Source organism: Artibeus jamaicensis, unplaced genomic scaffold (assembly GCF_021234435.1).
Source record: "Artibeus jamaicensis isolate MK-2021 breed Jamaican fruit bat unplaced genomic scaffold, CSHL_Jam_final scaffold_1689, whole genome shotgun sequence".
Lineage (NCBI taxonomy): Eukaryota > Metazoa > Chordata > Mammalia > Chiroptera > Phyllostomidae > Artibeus > Artibeus jamaicensis.
In genome coordinates, this window is record NW_026522029.1 from 16,106,910 (window position 1) to 16,125,886 (window position 18,977).

The window sequence follows — 18,977 nt, forward strand, 5'->3', positions numbered from 1 at the left end:
AGCTCACTCTCAGCACCACCTGCCTGTGTTGAGGAGGCTCTGAGGATGCCCAGGCTCAGTGAGAGGGTGGTGATCAGGGGGAGGCACCTCCCCAACCTCAGGCTTCCTTCTCAGGGCAGTTCAGTCTGTGTGGGGAAAGCAGTGGGATCTGCTCAAATTCTGAATTTGGTTAAAAACCCTTGTCCTAATCTTCCTTTGTCCACCACTAAAGACCAGGAAGACATGGGCACTGAAGGCTGTTCAGTAGGGCTTGCGATGTCAGCGATCCTCTTGCTAGATTCTGTCTGTGCTGACTCAACTTTGAATGTCAAACCAAAAGGCTGGAGTTCCCATTTCCATTGCACAGACTAGGAAGCAGGCAGAGAGAAGTTGAGAATCTTGCCTTAGGTCACACAGCTGGAGGAGAGAGAGCTGAGACTCATACCAAGTATGGACTGATGTGGAATCTGTATGCTGTGCACTAGGAAATACTGACCCTGAAAAGGGAGCAAGGAGAGTGAGGAAGACCAAGTGCCCAGACTGAGCAGCTCATGTCCATGCACAAGCATCCGTCTCTCCCTGCCATTCATCTCTGAGACTCCAGAGGTTGTAGGAAACCAGAAGAGCCAAGAGAAGGCAAGGGAGAAGTATGGAGCTGATTAGGAGAAAAGGCCCTTTCCAGGAGACTGGGGAATTACCTTCCTGGGTGAGTCTGTCTCAAATCCCTCTCTTTCTGGAGTAACGAAAGTAGACTGATTTCACATTTACACATTTGTCGGAATTGAATTTCTGTGGCTGAGAGTATGAGTTCTTTGTGGCTCTTTAGGAATCCTCTGCTTTCAGTGATGGGGAAAATGAGAGATGTGTATGGAGACAAAACATTTTAGAATAGGTCAAAAAACCACGAACGAGTTTGGTGCTGACATCCCCATATCACTATGGAACTGTTTGTCCATTTCATGTTTTGTAATGAAATTTGAGGGTTTGTTTAACCAGTTACTTCTATACTAATTACAATCTTGGGGAGAGTAAGGGGCTGTGGACTTCCTATGGCTATTGATATGTGGCTTAATGCTAATGACTTACTCACTCCACCTGCAAACAGAGCTTCTCCCCAGAGTGTGTCCTCTGGTGTGTGATGAGATTTGACTGCTGTGTAAAGCCTCGCCCACACTCCCTGCAAACATAGGGCTTCTCCCCAGAGTGTGTCCTCTGGTGTGTGATGAGAACTGACTTGCATGTAAAGCCTCGCCCGCACTCCCTGCAAACATAGGGCTTCTCCCCAGAGTGTGTCCTCTGGTGTGTGATGAGAACTGACTTGCATGTAAAGCCTCGCCCACACTCCCTGCAAACATAGGGCTTCTCCCCAGAGTGTGTCCTCTGGTGTGTGATGAGATTTGACTGCTGTGTAAAGCCTCGCCCACACTCCCTGCAAACATAGGGCTTCTCCCCAGAGTGTGTCCTCTGGTGTGTGATGAGAACTGACTTGCATGCAAAGCCTCGCCCGCACTCCCTGCAAACATAGGGCTTCTCCCCAGAGTGTGTCCTCTGGTGTGTGATGAGAACTGACTGCTGTGTAAAGCCTCGCCCACACTCCCTGCAAACATAGGGCTTCTCCCCAGAGTGTGTCCTCTGGTGTGTGATGAGAACTGACTGCTGTGTAAAGCCTCGCCCACACTCCCTGCAAACATAGGGCTTCTCCCCAGAGTGTGTCCTCTGGTGTGTGATGAGAACTGACTTGCATGCAAAGCCTCGCCCGCACTCCCTGCAAACATAGGGCTTCTCCCCAGAGTGTGTCCTCTGGTGTGTGATGAGAACTGACTTGCATGCAAAGCCTCGCCCGCACTCCCTGCAAACATAGGGCTTCTCCCCAGAGTGTGTCCTCTGGTGTGTGATGAGAACTGACTGCTGTGTAAAGCCTCGCCCACACTCCCTGCAAACATAGGGCTTCTCCCCAGAGTGTGTCCTCTGGTGTGTGATGAGATGTGACTTGCGTGTAAAGCCTCGCCCACACTCCCTGCAAACATAGGGCTTCTCCCCAGAGTGTGTCCTCTGGTGTGTGATGAGAATTGACTGCTGTGTAAAGCCTCGCCCGCACTCCCTGCAAACATAGGGCTTCTCCCCAGAGTGTGTCCTCTGGTGTGTGATGAGAACTGACTTGCATGCAAAGCCTCGCCCACACTCCCTGCAAACATAGGGCTTCTCCCCAGAGTGTGTCCTCTGGTGTGTGATGAGATCTGACTTGCATGCAAAGCCTCGCCCGCACTCCCTGCAAACATAGGGCTTCTCCCCAGACTGTGTCACCTGATGTGTGATGAGATGTGATCCATCATTAATGCCTTGCCAACACCCTCCATGCTTGATTGTTACAATTTTTGACATTCCTCCTTTCACAAAGAACTTGCCTGTGTCCTCTGGATTCTCTTTCTGACCTCTCCGGGGCTCTTCTTCCATCAGTCTCTCGTGCTCACTAGAGCTCATTTGTTCTTTGGAAGGTTGGAAAAGGGGTTTTGAGATTCTCCTTTGACTGATTCTTTTAAGCAAATGTTTGGACCTTTCTTTGACCTCTTGACCTTCAGGTTTATCATTCCAGCTGTGCGTACTAGTATGTTGCTGCTGCTGATTCTGATCCTCTGGACAGGGTTCCTCTGCTTGGAGCTGTTTTCTTGCAGATGTTCCCTGCAGAATCTGAGAGGGATGACTGAGTTTCACGTGTTGGCTGAGGAATTTCTGACTGGAGAAGGCCAGAGAACAGGAGGGACATGGGTGCACCTCTGGCTTTGGTTCTGCTGAAAGAGAAAGGTTTGGTCAGGGCAGATATTGACGACAATGCCTGGGCTGTATGATTAGTCTCCTGGTAAGACCTGCCCCGTGAGTCCTTCTTACTGTGGTGATAACACAACGTCTGTCTCCCAGTGTCCACTCGCCGTCTATTTTCCTGTTTGTTTTTATGCAGTGCATCTTCCTCAGAATCCAGAAAGCCCACATCAAGGGTCTTTTCTATTATTGCCCAGACTAGGGACTTTTGGAGCATGAGAGGGCATTTTACTCCCTGTGTGGATCAAACTGCAGTGACGTTTCTCATCTGTAGGTATTTTCCAAGTCATGTTAAAGAGGAAAACCACAGGCTCCAACTAGGAATTGCTTCTGTTTTCCAAAATAGTAAAATGAAATGTCCTTCCTCAAGCCTCACATCAAATGTTTATTTATGCTTTATCTTTTAGTGTTAGACTATTTCAAATACACAAAGAAGACCTGTTTCAAAATATTTCAACTACATTTCTTACACGCCTGACTCCTGGTCCTGTCTAGCCAGGCCACCATGCTCTGTCACTTGGAGATGAAGTAATATGAGGGGATTCCCCACTGGGGTTTATTTTCTAAAAATTAACAAAACATAATCAGAACAGAGAACACACTACTCTACAGCTGACAACTGCACACTTTCATTCAGGAAAGTCCCCAGTGTCTCAACTCGGATCATCGGCACTGCACCTCCGGGCTGCTAAGCATCTGTCTGATCTCTGTTTTTATCCTCTGTGCTGAGATGAGACCTGAGTGATCCTCAGCCAATTCAACGCCCCACCTCTTTCCTTCCCTGGACTAGCTGCTCCCTCTGCCTGGGATCCTCTGCCCGCAGGTATTTTTGTAAATGTTGTCTCCTGAGAGAGCCCTTCCTGGACCACCTGCCACACGCCTCCCCTCACACTGATCCCCAGGCACTTGTCCTGCATTAGTTTTCTCCAAAGCAGTAACTGCTGTGTGGTGTTATGCACACACAAGCTGGTGTGCCTGGGTTTCTCTCCTTCACCTGTCAGCTCCTCAAGAACAGTGATTCTGATCCTCACATTACCCTGTATTTCCAGGTCCCAGGACACCATGCACCACAAAGTACAATCTCTCATGATAATTCACTGAAATGATGAACGAATGTGCCCTGCCCGAATGGTGTGGCGTGGTGGGTTGGGTGTTGTCTGAAAACTGAAAGGTTACAAGTTCGATCCAGTCTCAGGGCACATGCCAGGGTTGTGGGCCAGTTGGGGGTGCACCATAGACAACTGATTAATGTTTCCTTTGCATATTGATTTTTCTTTCTCCCTCTTTCCACCCTCTATAAAAATAAATAAAATCTTGTTTAAAAAGATTTTATGTATTTATTTCTTTTCAGAAAAGGGGGGAGGGAGGGAGGGAGAGGGAGAGAAACATCAATGTATGGTTGCCTCACATGCCCCGTACTGGGGACCTGGCCCAAAACCCAGCCATGTGCCCTGACTGGGAATCAAACTGGTGACCCTTTAGTTCACAGGCCGGTGCTCCATCCTCCGAGCCACACCAGCCAGGACAAAATCTTTAAAAAATAATTAATGCCTCCAAACAAAAATGTTTTATTTAGAAGTATGGAGGAAAATTAAGAAGAAACAACTATAAAAGTGTCAGAAAAACTGCCTGGGTGAGAGAACTGGTTAGTGCTTGTAAACTTTTCTTTTTTGCCTCTCAGTCTTTCAGCACTACATGCGGTTGTGTATTTTGTGTACGAAATATTTTAAAAATAAAAATTATAAAAATTTTGCTTAAGAGTCAAAGGCATATGAATTTCTGAAGCATGTGATTTGAAACTTTACTGACTTTAGAGTAGATTTTACTGTACTTAAGAGTTGGATCATAAATGTTTCTATGGAGAATTCTCTCTTTTCTTTCTGTTTTGAAGAACAGTGGTGCCCACCTCTTCCGGCCATGAGCTCTCTTTTCCACTTGCTGCCCCACTTGCTGCCCAGCTCCTGGCCATACTCGTCCCCGCACCAGACCAGCAGCTCATGGCCCGGCCTGATGACCCGGCAGGTTCGGTAGAAAATCTGCCCGTGGTACTGAAAGGCCACCAGGTTCTGCTCTTCATCATCCCGGGCACAGTTCACAAACCTGGGATTGAGGCAGATGAAGGGAAAGAAAAGCACAGTGATGAGTTCCCACTACCTGTTACATCCATGTCCAGCTCCTCACTGATTCTGAAGGCCCTCAGGCTCTGGTGTTGCCCACGGCCCCTAATGATTCCGGGGAATCTTTGTTCAGTGTCTGAGCGTCTGCCAGCATGTCATGTGAATTCTTACGTCCAAGTCCTGCTTGCAGTGTTCATCCTGCCTTATACCATTTCCTAGAACCCAGTTCTAGACTTAACCTCCACCATGACTGGCCATAATATCCAGTGATACTGGATTCTCCAAACTCTAAATCAACTTGTCTCACACCATAGAACCTGGTGCTTGATCTAGGGCTCTGCTTCTGAATTAGCTCATTAATTATCCAGTACTCAACCCATGTCTGTTTTCTCTTGAGAGGCCTTTCTCTAACCCTCCTACACTTTACTTAGGGCATCATTCACTTGCCTGCTCAAGATTACCATAGAAAATTGGAGGTCTTTTTGTCTACCTGGGTTGTGTGATCTGTTTAAGTAATGTATTCCTTCACCTAAACTGGAATATACGAAGTGCTTAATTAATGTTCATTTGATAAATTAAAGTGTAATCCAGTGTCCCTGGTGAATCTAGGCTCTTCAAGGACCTTTCCAGAGCCAAAGTTGTGTCTAGTAGAGAGCTTTATATTTTGAGGACATATGCTATACTTTCTTCCTAAAAGTCCCCTGAAATGAAAGAACACTATGGAGAAAAAGAGGGAATGAATAAAGGACTGAGGGAGACCAGTGACGGAGGCATGACGAGAGGGATGGATATAGGGGCTCATGGGGGATGAGAGTCCCCTCTGACACCCAGAGACCTGTTGACCTCACCTCATCCAGTTGGCCCAGGATCTGTCCTTTCCATCCACATACTCATAGCAGTTTCTCCCTTTGGCGATCTGTGTTTCAGAAGAGAAGTTAAAGACCTTTTATTTTTTTGGTGGGAAGGTAATAGTCAGAATTATTTTACTCCACAGTCATCAAAGCTCATTCAGCCTGCATGGGGATTCCACTGCCAGCTGTGACCACATGATATTTTTCTTACTCATCACCTACATACCTGAGTCTACCTGTCCAATCACAGCAGGAGCCCCACAAGGGAGAAGCCACTCCTTTGTGTCTGCACCACTTTGCTCCCACTTACTTTCTGATCCTTAAACAGGAGCTCTGTGTTCATGTGAAGTCCAGTCAGTACACAGAGCAAACCACATCGTCCCCTCCATGTCTAGCACGTAGGAGGTGAGGTCCCTCCAAGCTTGAGAAGGAATGTGGGAAGCCAGAGGACAGGGGAAGAGGTAAATAGTTCTCACCAGCCAGGAGTATCTGCTCTTGGCTGCCTCTTCATCTTCTGTGATGTGTCCTTCATAAGGGCCAAAGTGCAGACCCACAGGCAAATCAGCTGCCTCATTCCACACTCCAAGCCCAGCCTCAGGGATGCTGGATGGCCCGATTCTCAACCCAGGGGGCAGGGTGAGGGCTGAGCGGTGGGGATGCCCCTTGTCCACTGCACTGTCCTTTACAAATGCAGGGAGTCCATGCACAGCGCAGCTGTCGATGAAGAAGTTCTGACACTTCTCACAATCTGGAGGCGAGAGCATCAGGGGTTAGGGAAGGTATAACACATGTTCCTGGACACAAAGAGCTTCGGAGGCAGTCCAGCACTGACATCAGTGAGACTCAATCCTGTACTCCAGGTCCCTAGAGGAAGGGAATGATTTGGGGACCAAAGGACTAGATGAAATTATTGTATCATAACTTGCTTCTTAGTGAGGGTCACTTACAAAGGTAGTCATCATCCTGGGGCTCGGTGACCTTTTGGTACACACAGTCCTCTCTTTCTTGTAGGCTGTACATCTTCACATCCATCTCCTTTCTCCTGAGTTCTGACTTGGAGAAGAGCAGGTGAGCCAGGTTGGTGGGATCTATAGTGTTAGTTCCCATTTTGTCAGATAACACACAATCTGCTCCCATCAATTTATTACCTGTCCTTTTGCATACTCTGGTATTTTACTGTTAACTATTGGTTTGGAAAACTAAGACGCCATGGTAACTACAGATGAGTAATTCAATTCTAGTTTCTAGATCTTCCCATTACCAGGTTTAACTTGCCAACCTTAAATCATTCATAAAATATTTAAGTGCACATTATGTGTTAGGCATTGAGTAAAGGCCTGGGCACACAACACCAGTACAGTGTGGTTGCTATTATCACAGATGGATTTTTTGGACAGCTTGCATGTGTCACCTGTTTTAAGTTCAATTTAATGTTTTCAAATATATGAGTGATGTTTCCTTATCTTCACTTTACACATTAGCATGCAGGAGCTCAGAGAATTGATAGGATTTGCCCAAAGGTCCAGTGGTAACTTCAGTCTCAGCTTAGCCCAGCTTAAATCCAGAGCTACCAAAGTCTGTCCCACATACCTAAGTCATACTTATTAGCCCTTCTGTAGGACTTAGAGGAACTAAAGTTCCCAAATTATTTTCTTACCCGATTTTTGTCTAGTGTGCTTTCCAAAGGCACATGTTTCTCCAGGCGGGAACACTGGTTTCTGGGCATGCTCTGAGTCACTTGCAGTCATCAAATTTGCTGTTCCTGACAATTCCTTCAAACTATATTCATTGCTTAATGGCACCCTGGATGTTGCCTTCAATATAAGAGTCATATATTAAAAGATAACATGTATTTAATTTTTTAAGGCCTATCATATAATTTACATGCATGTCTTTAACACTTCAATCCTTGGAAATACCTCAGGAGTATGAATATTAGAGGGTATAGGGCCAATGTGGGTAACAAATCCAAGATTAGAACCCATGCCTTTATGGCTTTTCTTTCAACTGTCTCTATAAAATTGACAGTGAAGGACATTGGGAAGAGAATAAATAGTTGGCAGAAACATGTCTACATAATAGCTAAAACGATAAATATTTGCAATACCCCTCATCTCTCTCCCTATTTCAATCCCACAGCAATTACTTTCAGCGTTCATTGACCATGTTCTAATTTATTTTGTAATTGTGAAATCATTCATTCAGCAAACATTCGGAGGCCCTCAGGGGCCCTGATCTGGGCCTGTGACCTCTGAGAAGTCTCAGGTATGGACCAGGCTCTCAAACAGCTCACAACACAAAGTAGGCAGGATGAACAAATGATTCTAAACAAGATGAGAGTGGCCTCATTACAACTCAGACAAAGCTGTTACTTCACCCTATACGGGGATTTGAAATCAATTCCAGACGCATGAGTTTCTGTTGCATAGTGTGTAACCTATATGAAATCCTAAAGTCCTTTTATTATTTGTTATTCCACAATCATGAAACCTGAAGCTCCTCAGGGGTGGGAGATGCTCTTTATTAGAGTGGGAGGCTGTGATCCTGGACACTTTACATTCTTCTTCATCTGGGACCATCCACTATACAAACTGCCTACACATTGTATGCTTTCCTTAGTCTTGGTGCATTTCTCACTTCAGCATAGCAGAGAAGAACTTTGGTTGAAACCATCAGTCAGATGAATGATGTAATGACATATTGTTAAGACAATGTAAACTTTAGAAAACTATGAAAGTGTATTTTTCTAATTTTTAAAAAAGATATTTATTTATTTATTTAAGATTTTATTCATTTATCTTTAGGGGGGAAGTGAAGGAGAAAAGGAGAGAAATATCAATGTATGGTTGCCTCCCGTGGGTCTCCCACTGAGAACTGGCCTGCAATCCAGGCATGTCCCCTGACTGGGAATCGAACCGTAATCCTTTGGTTCGCAGGCGCACTCAATGCACTGAGCTACACCAGCCAGGGCGGATTTTGTTTATTTTCTTGGGAGACAGGAAGGGAGGGAGAAAGAGAGGGAGAGAAACACTGATGTGAGAAACATTGGTCACTTACCTCTCACAAGTACCCCAACCGGGAACCTGGCCCACAAGCCAGGCATGCGCCCTGACCAGGAATCAAACCAGCGCTCTTTCGCTTTGTAGGATGACACCCAACTGAGTCACGCTGGCTAGGGTAAAACTATGAAAGTTTCAATGAGTTGGTAAGTGGTTTAGAGAAGCAACTATGGGTTAGATTGCACTACCACTGACACTGTGATCTTAGACATATAGTCAAACATTTCTGTATCTCTGAAAGCTCACTTCCCTCATCATGAATGGTGAGTTATAGTATGTACCTCATCGGGTCGTTGTAATGTTTGAGTGAGTTTATTCACACAGAATTCTTAAAGTCTGAAACATGAGAATGAAACAAATGGTAGTTACTATTGTTGCTGTAGTTGTTAACTATTAAGATGATGATGAATGGAATTCTATGCAGCAGAGAGAAAGAAGGAACTACTACCCTTTGCAACAACATGGATGGAACTGGAAAGCATTATGCTGAGTGAAATAAGCCAGGTGTTGAAAGACAAATACCATATGATCTCACCTTTAACGAGAAGCTAAACAACAAAACAGACAAGCAAGCAAAATAAAAACAAATACACTGAAATAGAGAACAGGGGCACAGCGACCAGAGGGGAGAGGGGAGGGAATTTAAGGGGAAAAAATGGGAGGGATTTAGAGGAACAAGTATAAAGGACAGAGACAATAACTAAGGGGGGTGGAAATGGGAGGGAGGTGGGGTGCATGGGGAGGGGTGCGCTGGGATGGGAGAAAGAAACAGAAAACTGTACTTGAAAAATAACTAAATAAAAAATTTTTAAAAAAGTATAAATTATAATAAAAAAAAATAGATGATGATGAGCCCTGGCTGGTGTGACTCAGTGGAGTGAGCGCTGGTCTGCAGAGTGAAAGGTCACCAGTTCCATTCCCAGTCAGGGCACATGCCTGGGATGGGGACCAGGTGTCCCACTTGGGGGAGTGTGAGAGGCAACCTATACAGGTGTGTCTTGCACATGCTTCTTTCCCTTACTTTCTCCCTCTCCCCTCTGTCTAAAAAAATCAATAAATAAAATGTTTTTAAAAAGATTATAATGTTGACAATGCATTGAAAAGACCTGGAAAGGAAGGCAGCGGTTCCTAGGATACTTTCTGCATTTTCCTACTCTTACCTGCATTTCTATCCATGAGGAAAATTTTCTTGTCAACAGGATTTGGGAAACACTCACCTTCTGGTGTCTACTGTTCCCTTCTGAAGGCCATGTTTCAGGAGGTTTCACTGAAAGATGATGAGAAGTCAGTGTTTTGGTTGGTAACTGTTTCTAAAATCTGGAGATTCTTTTTAGGGACACACAATTGTAAATGAGAGTAGTGCAAGAACAATCCAAGGATGGTTGGAAAATGTTTTCTGAGGTATCATTAAGGCCTAGACTTCTATTTGGGACATCCACGAATTTCATTAGAATGATAAAAAAAATAGACAAAGTTTCTTCTACACTTCCTCCTATGTTCTTAAAGTATCTATTACATTTATTAAAAAATAAATTGGCCTCTCCTGACAAAAATGTAATAAAAGTAACTGCACAGAAACTCCATGTCTTCAACATAACCCTTTCTCTGCTCTGTTGTCTTCATTCAAACTGGCCTTGTCCAGGCTAAGGGCACTACCAACCCCTCACCTCCCTTCTCTGGTATCCTCCTTCCTGTGCACATACTGGCCATCCACGCCCTTATCATTAGACTCTGGTTGGCATCCACTGTCTGATGATCACAGGCACAGAATTCCAGTCAAGTTGAAGATCACATCTTGACTTCATCTGTGTTTCAACCCAAGACCCATGAAAGTAGACTGACCCCACCAATCAAACATTCATGATATAGGACAGAACGGCACTATAGCTGATATCAGGAAACAATACAGTGATCAGCCACTTCCGACCCTGGCCCTCCCCGCAGCTCCATAATCACCATGTTAATACTGTTCCCATGCAGGCCATGTGGCAGCCATGTATGGGGACACTCCATACCAACCATACCTGCCTCTCTCTCTTTCGATGACAACTCTTCTGAATTAGTTATTTCTTATTCACTTGTATATTCCTACACATTTACTGGTTATTAATGTGTCTATAAATATATAAGATGATTTTGCAGACTTGAAAGTTTACAGGAATATCCCCTCACTGTACCACACACTGTTCTGCATCCTGCGTGTTCGCTGGACAAGCAAACCCTGCTGCCTGGTTATGTCCTGAGATGCAGCCTGACCTAAACCAGGTTCATGCCAGGAGGGCAGCTCAGGCTCCTCCTGCCCCTCACCTTGCTGCCTTGGAGCCCATTCTTCATCAGAGTCCTCAGGGTCCACCTCCTGGAGCTTGGTGGCCTGCCTGGGGTGGTGACACAGGAAAGCTGGTCGAGGGACACTGAGAGCTGGAAAGAGACAAAACCTTTGTCCTGAAAGCAAAGAGCCTGGAGGAGCAAAAAGCACGAGGAAGCCCGTGTGGCCGGCCCGGTTGGGATGGGAGAGTAAAACGAGTTGCTGTGAGCGCTGCACCATCAGCACCAGCCCTGCTGTGATGCGAAGGAGCAAATTCCCCCTGATGGGTGTCCACGCAGGAGGGAGCTGCAGGCGGATGGAGCCGCTTGAGCCCCCAGCAGCCTGGCGGGTTCCCCAAGCCCCTGGGCCCAGCGCCTGCGCGCTACCGAGGCTGGTGAGCACCTCAAAGTTCCTCTTCTCGTTCTGGTACCAGCCTCTCTCCCCGTTGGCAGGGCGCCCAGCGATGGGGACCGAGAACCTGGTTGGGCCGAGCCGCCGGGGCGGGGCCTTTGTTCCCGCCCTTCCCTCCACTTGCCGCCACAGCGCGGGCTCCTCAGGCCCCGAAACGCGCTTTTCTGGGGAAGGCTCGGCGGTGCACCCGGGGATCCGGAGAAGCCCGCACGAGACGAAGGCGCGTCCCCGGCAGACCGCCGTCTCTCAGGCTGACGGGCTCGGGGTCCCTGAGACCCGATCCTGCGTCTTCCGGGCTGAGGACACTGAGGACGGGGTGTGGGGGGAGGGTCAGACCCTGCGGCTGAGGAGATTTGGGGCGTCTCATCGAGGGGCTTCAGGGTCCCCACCACTGAGTCGGTTTCCAGGACGACGGCGTTTAGCGTCTCTGAGTTTGGGGAGATTCGGTCTTTCCGGGCGAGCTGCAGGTTGGGGGCCCCGAGCCGAGGGGAACTGGGGTTTTCGGGCTGTTTGGGGGTCTAGGCGTTGGGGGTCAGGAGATGTGGGTCCTCCGGGTTGGCGGACGCGGGCCCCTCGATGCTGAAGGGGTTTGGGGACCCTTAGGATGAGGGCATCTGGGGTCTCTCAGGCTGGACTTTGAAGGTTCTCGGGCTAAGGGCGCCACGTGGCAGGGCTCCCCGCTTACCAGTCAGTCTCCAGGGGCCTCTGCTGCGCCGCCCACCACGGACCAGCGTCTTCTCCGAGCTCCTGGGCTTCCGGCCCTTGGAAAAAGTGCGGGCGCCTGGGGCGATATTCATAATAGCCTGTGGGAGCAACCCGCCAATCAGTGCTGCGATCCCGGGACCCTGCCCACCAATGAGCGGTCAGAAGGAGCTGAAAGGGCGGGGCAGGAGGCGGGGCCTGGGTTCCAGGCTGGATGACCCCTGCCCCGAGGAGATTGGCTGCTCTGGGTCTCCAGAGCGTCTGTCTCACAGCCTGCAGCAAGGTTTGGCGTTTGCAGCGGCCAGTTTTCCAGCGGCTGGAGAGGGACCCGCTCCGCAGGGGCTGGGATCTCCCAGCCCGGGCCGCTTTTTAGGGTGGACGTGGCCCTCCTGCCGCCTGACAAAGTGTCTTTGTTCCACCAGACTGTAGTCGGGATCCCCAATTTTCCTCTAGGCCCATCCGTGCCCTCCCTTACCAAAGCCACTTTCAGCAAAAGATGCATAGCCAGTGAGGATGTGGTCAAGACTACACTGCATTCCGTGGAAACTTAAGTCAGTAAATTCTGACCACGCAAGTCATACACACGAAATAAGTCCCAGGGGGCTCAAATATTTAAACACAGCGAATGACATAATAAGCATACTGGAAAACACACTGAGTATTTCACGTTTCAAAGAAGTGATGTTATGAGTAATAGGTATGTTTAGGTAACTCAGGTGCAAAAACGTTTCAGAAATAGGGAGACAAGATAAAACCAAACAACACTGAATAAATTTAGAAGTATTGGAAAAACATTCAAGTATTTTGCATAAAAATAACACGTGGGGCTTTCCCCCCCCCCCCCCCAAAAAAAAAAAAAAAAAAAAAAACAAATTTGGGGGCAGGGGTCCACAGAGCAGGGTTTGTTTAGCTGCTACTGGTTTTCACGGGAGAAAGTGGGAAGAGTGTTTCTGGCCCCTACCTCGTTTTGAGCACGTAAATATAACTTGATTTCCATGGACTGGAACTGTGCCAATTAACTATAATTGTTACTGTGAAACTGCGTAAACGGAAACCTCACTAAAGAGGAGTTGGGGGCAGGTGGGGGTGCTCCACATAGCACCACCCAGGGTCAATTACAAAAATTGTCTGTCACAGGCCCCAACATGAAGATGGTACCATGTGCTCCCAGGAGAAAGCATCTCCCCAGCAACTCTGCCAGATAGAAGCCATTGTCACCCTGAACTGAGGATTTTCTGCACTGCACTTTCATTTGAAATGACCCCTCCCAACTTCCTCCTTTCTCCCTGTAAAATAACGTTCCTCTCCTTTACTTGTGGAGCTTACCTGTCTTTTGCTAAAGCTTGCTTGTCCTAAATTTCATTTTTTGTTACTATTTCTGAATAAATCCCTTATCTGCTGGTAAAATAACTGCCTGCTATACTTTTAAGGTGAACATATTTTGGTGGCTCATATGGGGATCCAGAGGTCTCCTGATCTCTGAGGCTGATGAGCAAGCAGGTGCAGTGTCCTTGCTCTTAAAGGCTTGGGGAAAGGTCCTTTGATGCAGACTCTCTGGATCATTTTGAGAATAGCTATTCACAAATAATATCCTCATACCCTCTGACCAAGAAATTCCACTTCTCAAAATTTTTTTCTATCAGCCCTGGCCTCGTAGTTCAGTTGGTTAGAGTGTCCTGCGTATATGCCAAGGTAGTCAGTTCATTCTCCAGTCAGGGCACATACAAGAAGCAATCAATGAATGAATGCATAAGTGGAGCAACTCTTTCTCTCTCTTTCAAATTAATAAATGAAAAAATTTAAAAAGCATAAAAATCCCCTTAGTTATGCTTCCCTGTGTATGAAATGAAACATGGTTAAAATATTGTATCCAACACTTATATAATCACATAATTTTAAAGTTTTCCATAGAAGAGAATTTGTTAAGTTATGGTTTGATCACACTGTGAAATATAGAATGTTGAAAATGGGTGAGGATACATGGTATTTCATTAAAGAAATAAAACTTCGTAAGGTGGTTCTAATGGATTTTAACAGAGAATAGTTTCTAAGCAATGTTGTTACATGAGAAAAGTATCCTGCAAAACAAATTGTGTTAAAAAAAAAAAAAACAAAGCCAGGCAGAAGACATGTGCTGAAAGGAAACACAGGGACTAGTAGCCACAGGGATCAGGGTCTGGTCAACGTGCAGGGGAAAACTTGCTTTTCCTTCATGTCATTTGGAACGTTGTGTCATTGTTGTGTCAGTTCTTTTCTCTTTTACTTAAAAGAAACCTATCTATGCATATTTTTGTAGATAAAAGAATGAATAAGATTAGTAGTTGGTTATATATGTATGCATTTAAAAATGACTCAACAAAAATTCTGTACGTCTTCATTACATCCAGTGCCTGGTGCTGCCTTCTTTATCTGAATAGCACCTTAACCACCCAGAGTGTTTTTGCACCCAAAAGTCTATTCCAGCAGGAACATTTCCACAGTGCAAAACACACTGTCACACAGTTACTGTTTGTTTGAGAAATGCAAATAATTTATTATGAAAACAATCAATTTTATATTTAAGTACTGGATCCAAAGTCATTTACAGAAACACAGTTAAGAATATTGCAAACCCTGACTAGTGTGGTTCAGCTTCTGTGTCTGGCATCTGGCAACAAGGGCACATTGTCCAGCTTCCACTCTGGAGTCTGGCTGTGGAGTCTTGGTTATGGATCTGGGTCCTGTCTCTGAGGTCTGTGGCCTTGGTTTGAATCTATTTGGCTATGGGTCTCAGATCTGGGGTGTCTTTGGGTGTGGCTTTGGGGTCTCTGGGTTTATGTGGGGGGTCTCTGTACATGTCTATAAATTTATAGTCGTTGGCTCCAAGTCAATGTCAAGAGGTATTCGACGGTTGGGGTGTGGTGAAGAAGAAAACTTTAGTGCAAATATCTCAATTTTAATATAGAATGGCCATGAGTACAGAATGGTTGTTAAGAAGCTCAGTATTGTCACAGGTGAATTATGAAGCAGCACACTGTGTATCAAAGTCAGTACTGCTGCTTCTTAGTTATGTAGCATCAGGGCTGTGAGGAGGCCCTGAAGTGGGGCAGCCCTGGGGCAAACTCCCTCTCCTGCTGAGCTGCTTAGGGCTTCTCTGTTCATCTACATGACTTCTGGTCTAGACCTTCATTTCCTCTTTGCTGGGCTGTATTTGCATATGAAGAAGTGAACATTGGAAAAGGCTGGGTGAGCAAAGAAAGGCCTCTGGTGTTGTCACCGCAACAGACTAGACTATTAATATTATTTTAAAATTATGCCATTGTTTTCCCATTGTAGTTTTTAAGCCCTGAGACAGCCTTTTTGTTGTTGTTGTTGGTGGTGGTGCTGTTTACTTAAATTATATAGAAAAATAAATATAATTGAAAATCCTACCCAAATAGGTAGTAGCTGTGATTATATTAAGTGTATATGCTTCTAAACAAGGTGGGGGTGTGTGGGGTGGGACGGGCAGAGGAGGACAAAGGGGAAAAATTGGGAAACTGTAATAGAATAACAATAAAAATCATTTAATAAAAAATTATCCATACCCTTCCAGATATCACTAGTTGCATATTTCCATTCTTCCAGTTTCTCTGGATTTCATTTATTATTCCAAGTTTGCAATATGATGCAAAATTTGTGAATTTTCAGGCTTTCTCCCTAATGTGCATATTTACCAGTACTTTTCCCCAGAGCATTTTTATGTAAAATTTTTATTATCATTCCATTTAAATTATGTTTTAAGTGCAATTGTAATTTAATTTATGGGTTATTAAGAAGTGTATTTCATAATTTTTAAATATAAAGACTTTCTAGTTATCTTTTATTACTGATTGCTTGATAACCTGCAATGAGAGCAAGAAACATACTTTATATAATTTCAATCCTTTGAAATATTTTTGATATATTTTTTTGAAACTTGCTCCACAGTAGAATATAGTCAATGTAAAAAAACAAAACAAAGCAAAACAAAAAAACCCAAAACAAAAAAACCCTCCAAGCTTGGTTCTGTGCTGCCATCTCTTGTTTATTTTGGGAATAACACCTTAATGCTGGTCAAAGAGAAAAATGGTTGCCTCTGGTGGAATGTCAATGACTGTTGATGGCAATGGTATTTTGAAGTGTATTTTACAATATCTGAAGGTATGGACTGTCCAGTTACCTTGTGACTGGTTTCTGGATGAGGGCAAAGGATGCAACAAATGTGTTTTATGTGCCATTTGTTGGAACTTGCTTTTATCACTATATGGTAAGTTTTTACAAAAATTCCCAGGGTGCTTGGAAAGCATCTGTGATTTGCAGTTCTGGGGTGTAGTGAAGTACTTATGCACATTGAATGCAATTTGGTTCTCATGTTATTTTTAAATGTTTTTACTATTTTTATGGGTTTTACTGGTTCTGAAACAGAACCTGAATGATAGAGGTTGGTTAGATCTCCTATTATGGTTGTTAATTTGTGTATTTTTCCATGCATATAATTTTGAGTTTATGTTATAAAGTGAATAAACATTTGGAACTGGTACATTGAACTTTGTGATATGAAGTATTCCTGTTTATGTGTAGTATTGTTTTTTTGTCTTCAAGTCTGCTATGTCATTATATAATTTTCATTTGGTTAATGTTCATATAGCATATATTCCTGATGTGTATAGTAAATGCACGGATCCTGGCGGGCAGCATCTCTTTGTGTTGTGGCTGCTAGTGAACAAATACACACGGAAAACAGAAGTCCTGTGGACAAAAAGGGATGGCATGGCCACTCTCCGACAGAGAGAGGGCAAGAGGGCCAGAGGCCTGTGTCTGGACAAGCTTTTATTGTTTTTCTGGGTATATTACATGAAGGGTAGCCCTCATTTACTATGCACAGGTTCACTGCAGGGGACTACCTTTTACAGATAACAAAGGACAGAATGCTGCTAATTACTTCAAAGAGAAGGATGTTGCAGACAAAGGGGGAAAGTGGTTGAACTCATCACATTCCATACTGGGGATGTTTAGCTCAGATTTTAGGAAGTCACAGTAAGCCCTTCCTGCCTCAATTCAGGGTGAGGGAGTTTTAGCAATTTAGAGGATAAGAGAAATAGTCTTAAGAGAGCTGAGTTGTTTGCTCAGGCTTAAGCAGGAAACCGCACCTAGCTCTGGGCAGATGTTCCAGGGAGTTTAGAAGCGATAAGAATTAGTCAAGCAGACAGCCTCCTGGAAACATCCGTTAGGGCGGAAAAACTTTACCCCCGAACGTGACCCAAGCACGAGCTGTTCATGAACCTCACAGGCCAATCATCAGCAAGATCACGAGCCCTAGCATAAGCCCCCGAGCCAATGGCTAATTGGTACCTTCTGCTTCTGGAAAGTCGCTTGCTTGCTCGCTTCTATAAGAACCCTAGCCCGTAAGCGTTCGGCGCGACTCTCATCTGCAGCCATTTTGGCACGGTGTCCCCAGATGTCCCGAGAGTTCGCCCCTGCGCAGGTAAAGCTTTGGCCCAATAAACATCTTTGACTACCCGACAGTTTCCGTCCTTTCTCTCTCGAGAAAGTGGGATGTAACAAGCAAAAGAAAGTCTCATAGCAGTCTAGGTACAATGCAGGCCTGACTCCGCAAGGGAAAACCTCTCTGTGGGTGTGGTCCTGCATGCCACTTGCTCCCCACTGGTTTTCCACGTGAGTGCTGAGCTACATTTCCATGCCACTCAAAACAGCTCCCTACATTTTCCCCATTCTTTCACTTTAGATCTTTTTGCATATTTCAGATAGCTCTCAGTGTTTCATATTAGTTATGAGTAGCTATTAAAACCAATCAACGAGTTGATTTCGGCAGAGGATGTAATGTAGGGGGGCCAGTATTTTTCTTATTTAGTTGTTCCAATACCTTTTATTACATTACAAATATTTTTCCACACATCTAAGGAGAGATCTTTGTGATAGAAAATGTCCATCTGACTTTGCATTTATTATTGGATTTTGTATTCTGTCCCATTAATTTGTCTATTCAAAGGCCATTATCCCCACTGTTTAGTTGAGTGTAGATTTATAACACAGTACAGAGTTATGTTCAGTGGGTAAGTTGTATTTATTAATTTGCTTCTCCAGAAATCTCTTTTCACTCCTCATTTTAACAAGTGTACTGAAAATGAGTTTGTTTTAGTTTTAAAATGTTGATATTTTAAACTGTATCACAATAAATTTATAAGCAACTTTGGGAAATTGACATCCTTATGTATTTTATCAAAGAACACACTATTACTTTCCAGTTGTTCAAGTGTCTTTCTTTGGGCATCGTTTTAACATTTTGTTCACAAAGATCATGCACATTCTTGCTGAGGTTAATGTTAGGCCTTGTATCTGTTTTGTTACTATTGGTTCTTTTCGATTCTATCTTTAACTTAGTGTGTGTATATATATATATATATATGTATTTATTGCTCTGTTATTCCCTCTCACTGTAATAAATTCTATTATTTGTAATCTTTACATTGCTTTTCATGATTCATCAAGGTAAATAAGGTATCATACAGTAATAAAGTTGTATTACTTTAGTTATGTAAAAGACATGTAAAAATAGGCAACGCTTGAAAGAAAATATGAAGAAATGAGGTAACGTGAGGAGTTAGAAAAAATTTTGTTGGTGTTCACTAATGATGAAATAAAATAGGAGCAGGATACTGATGTTTAAGTGAGTTCAGGGTTTGGAGCCCTGGTCTTGTAGAAAGCACGTGTTTTG

The 18,977-nt window shown here is 44.6% G+C and overlaps 1 protein-coding gene across 2 annotated transcripts; it reads right to left on the reverse strand.

Moving 5' to 3' along the window:
• Positions 1-950: 950 nt before the first annotated feature.
• Positions 951-6,805, reverse strand: LOC128625967 (histone-lysine N-methyltransferase PRDM9-like). Of its 2 annotated transcripts, none has more exons than XM_053655849.1 (4): positions 6,241-6,618; positions 5,762-5,829; positions 4,703-4,896; positions 951-2,768 (listed from the first exon to the last, which is right to left on the reverse strand). In XM_053655849.1, the coding sequence occupies exons 1-4, from the start codon at positions 6,526-6,528 to the stop codon at positions 1,066-1,068; spliced, it is 2,253 nt and encodes a 750-aa protein (XP_053511824.1). In that variant the 5' UTR covers positions 6,529-6,618; the 3' UTR covers positions 951-1,065. The 2 variants fall into 2 exon arrangements, with proteins under 2 accessions (XP_053511824.1, XP_053511825.1); XM_053655850.1 differs by lacking the exon at positions 951-2,768 and adding an exon at positions 6,712-6,805 and having other exon boundaries at positions 4,376-4,896; positions 6,241-6,512.
• Positions 6,806-18,977: the final 12,172 nt, after the last annotated feature.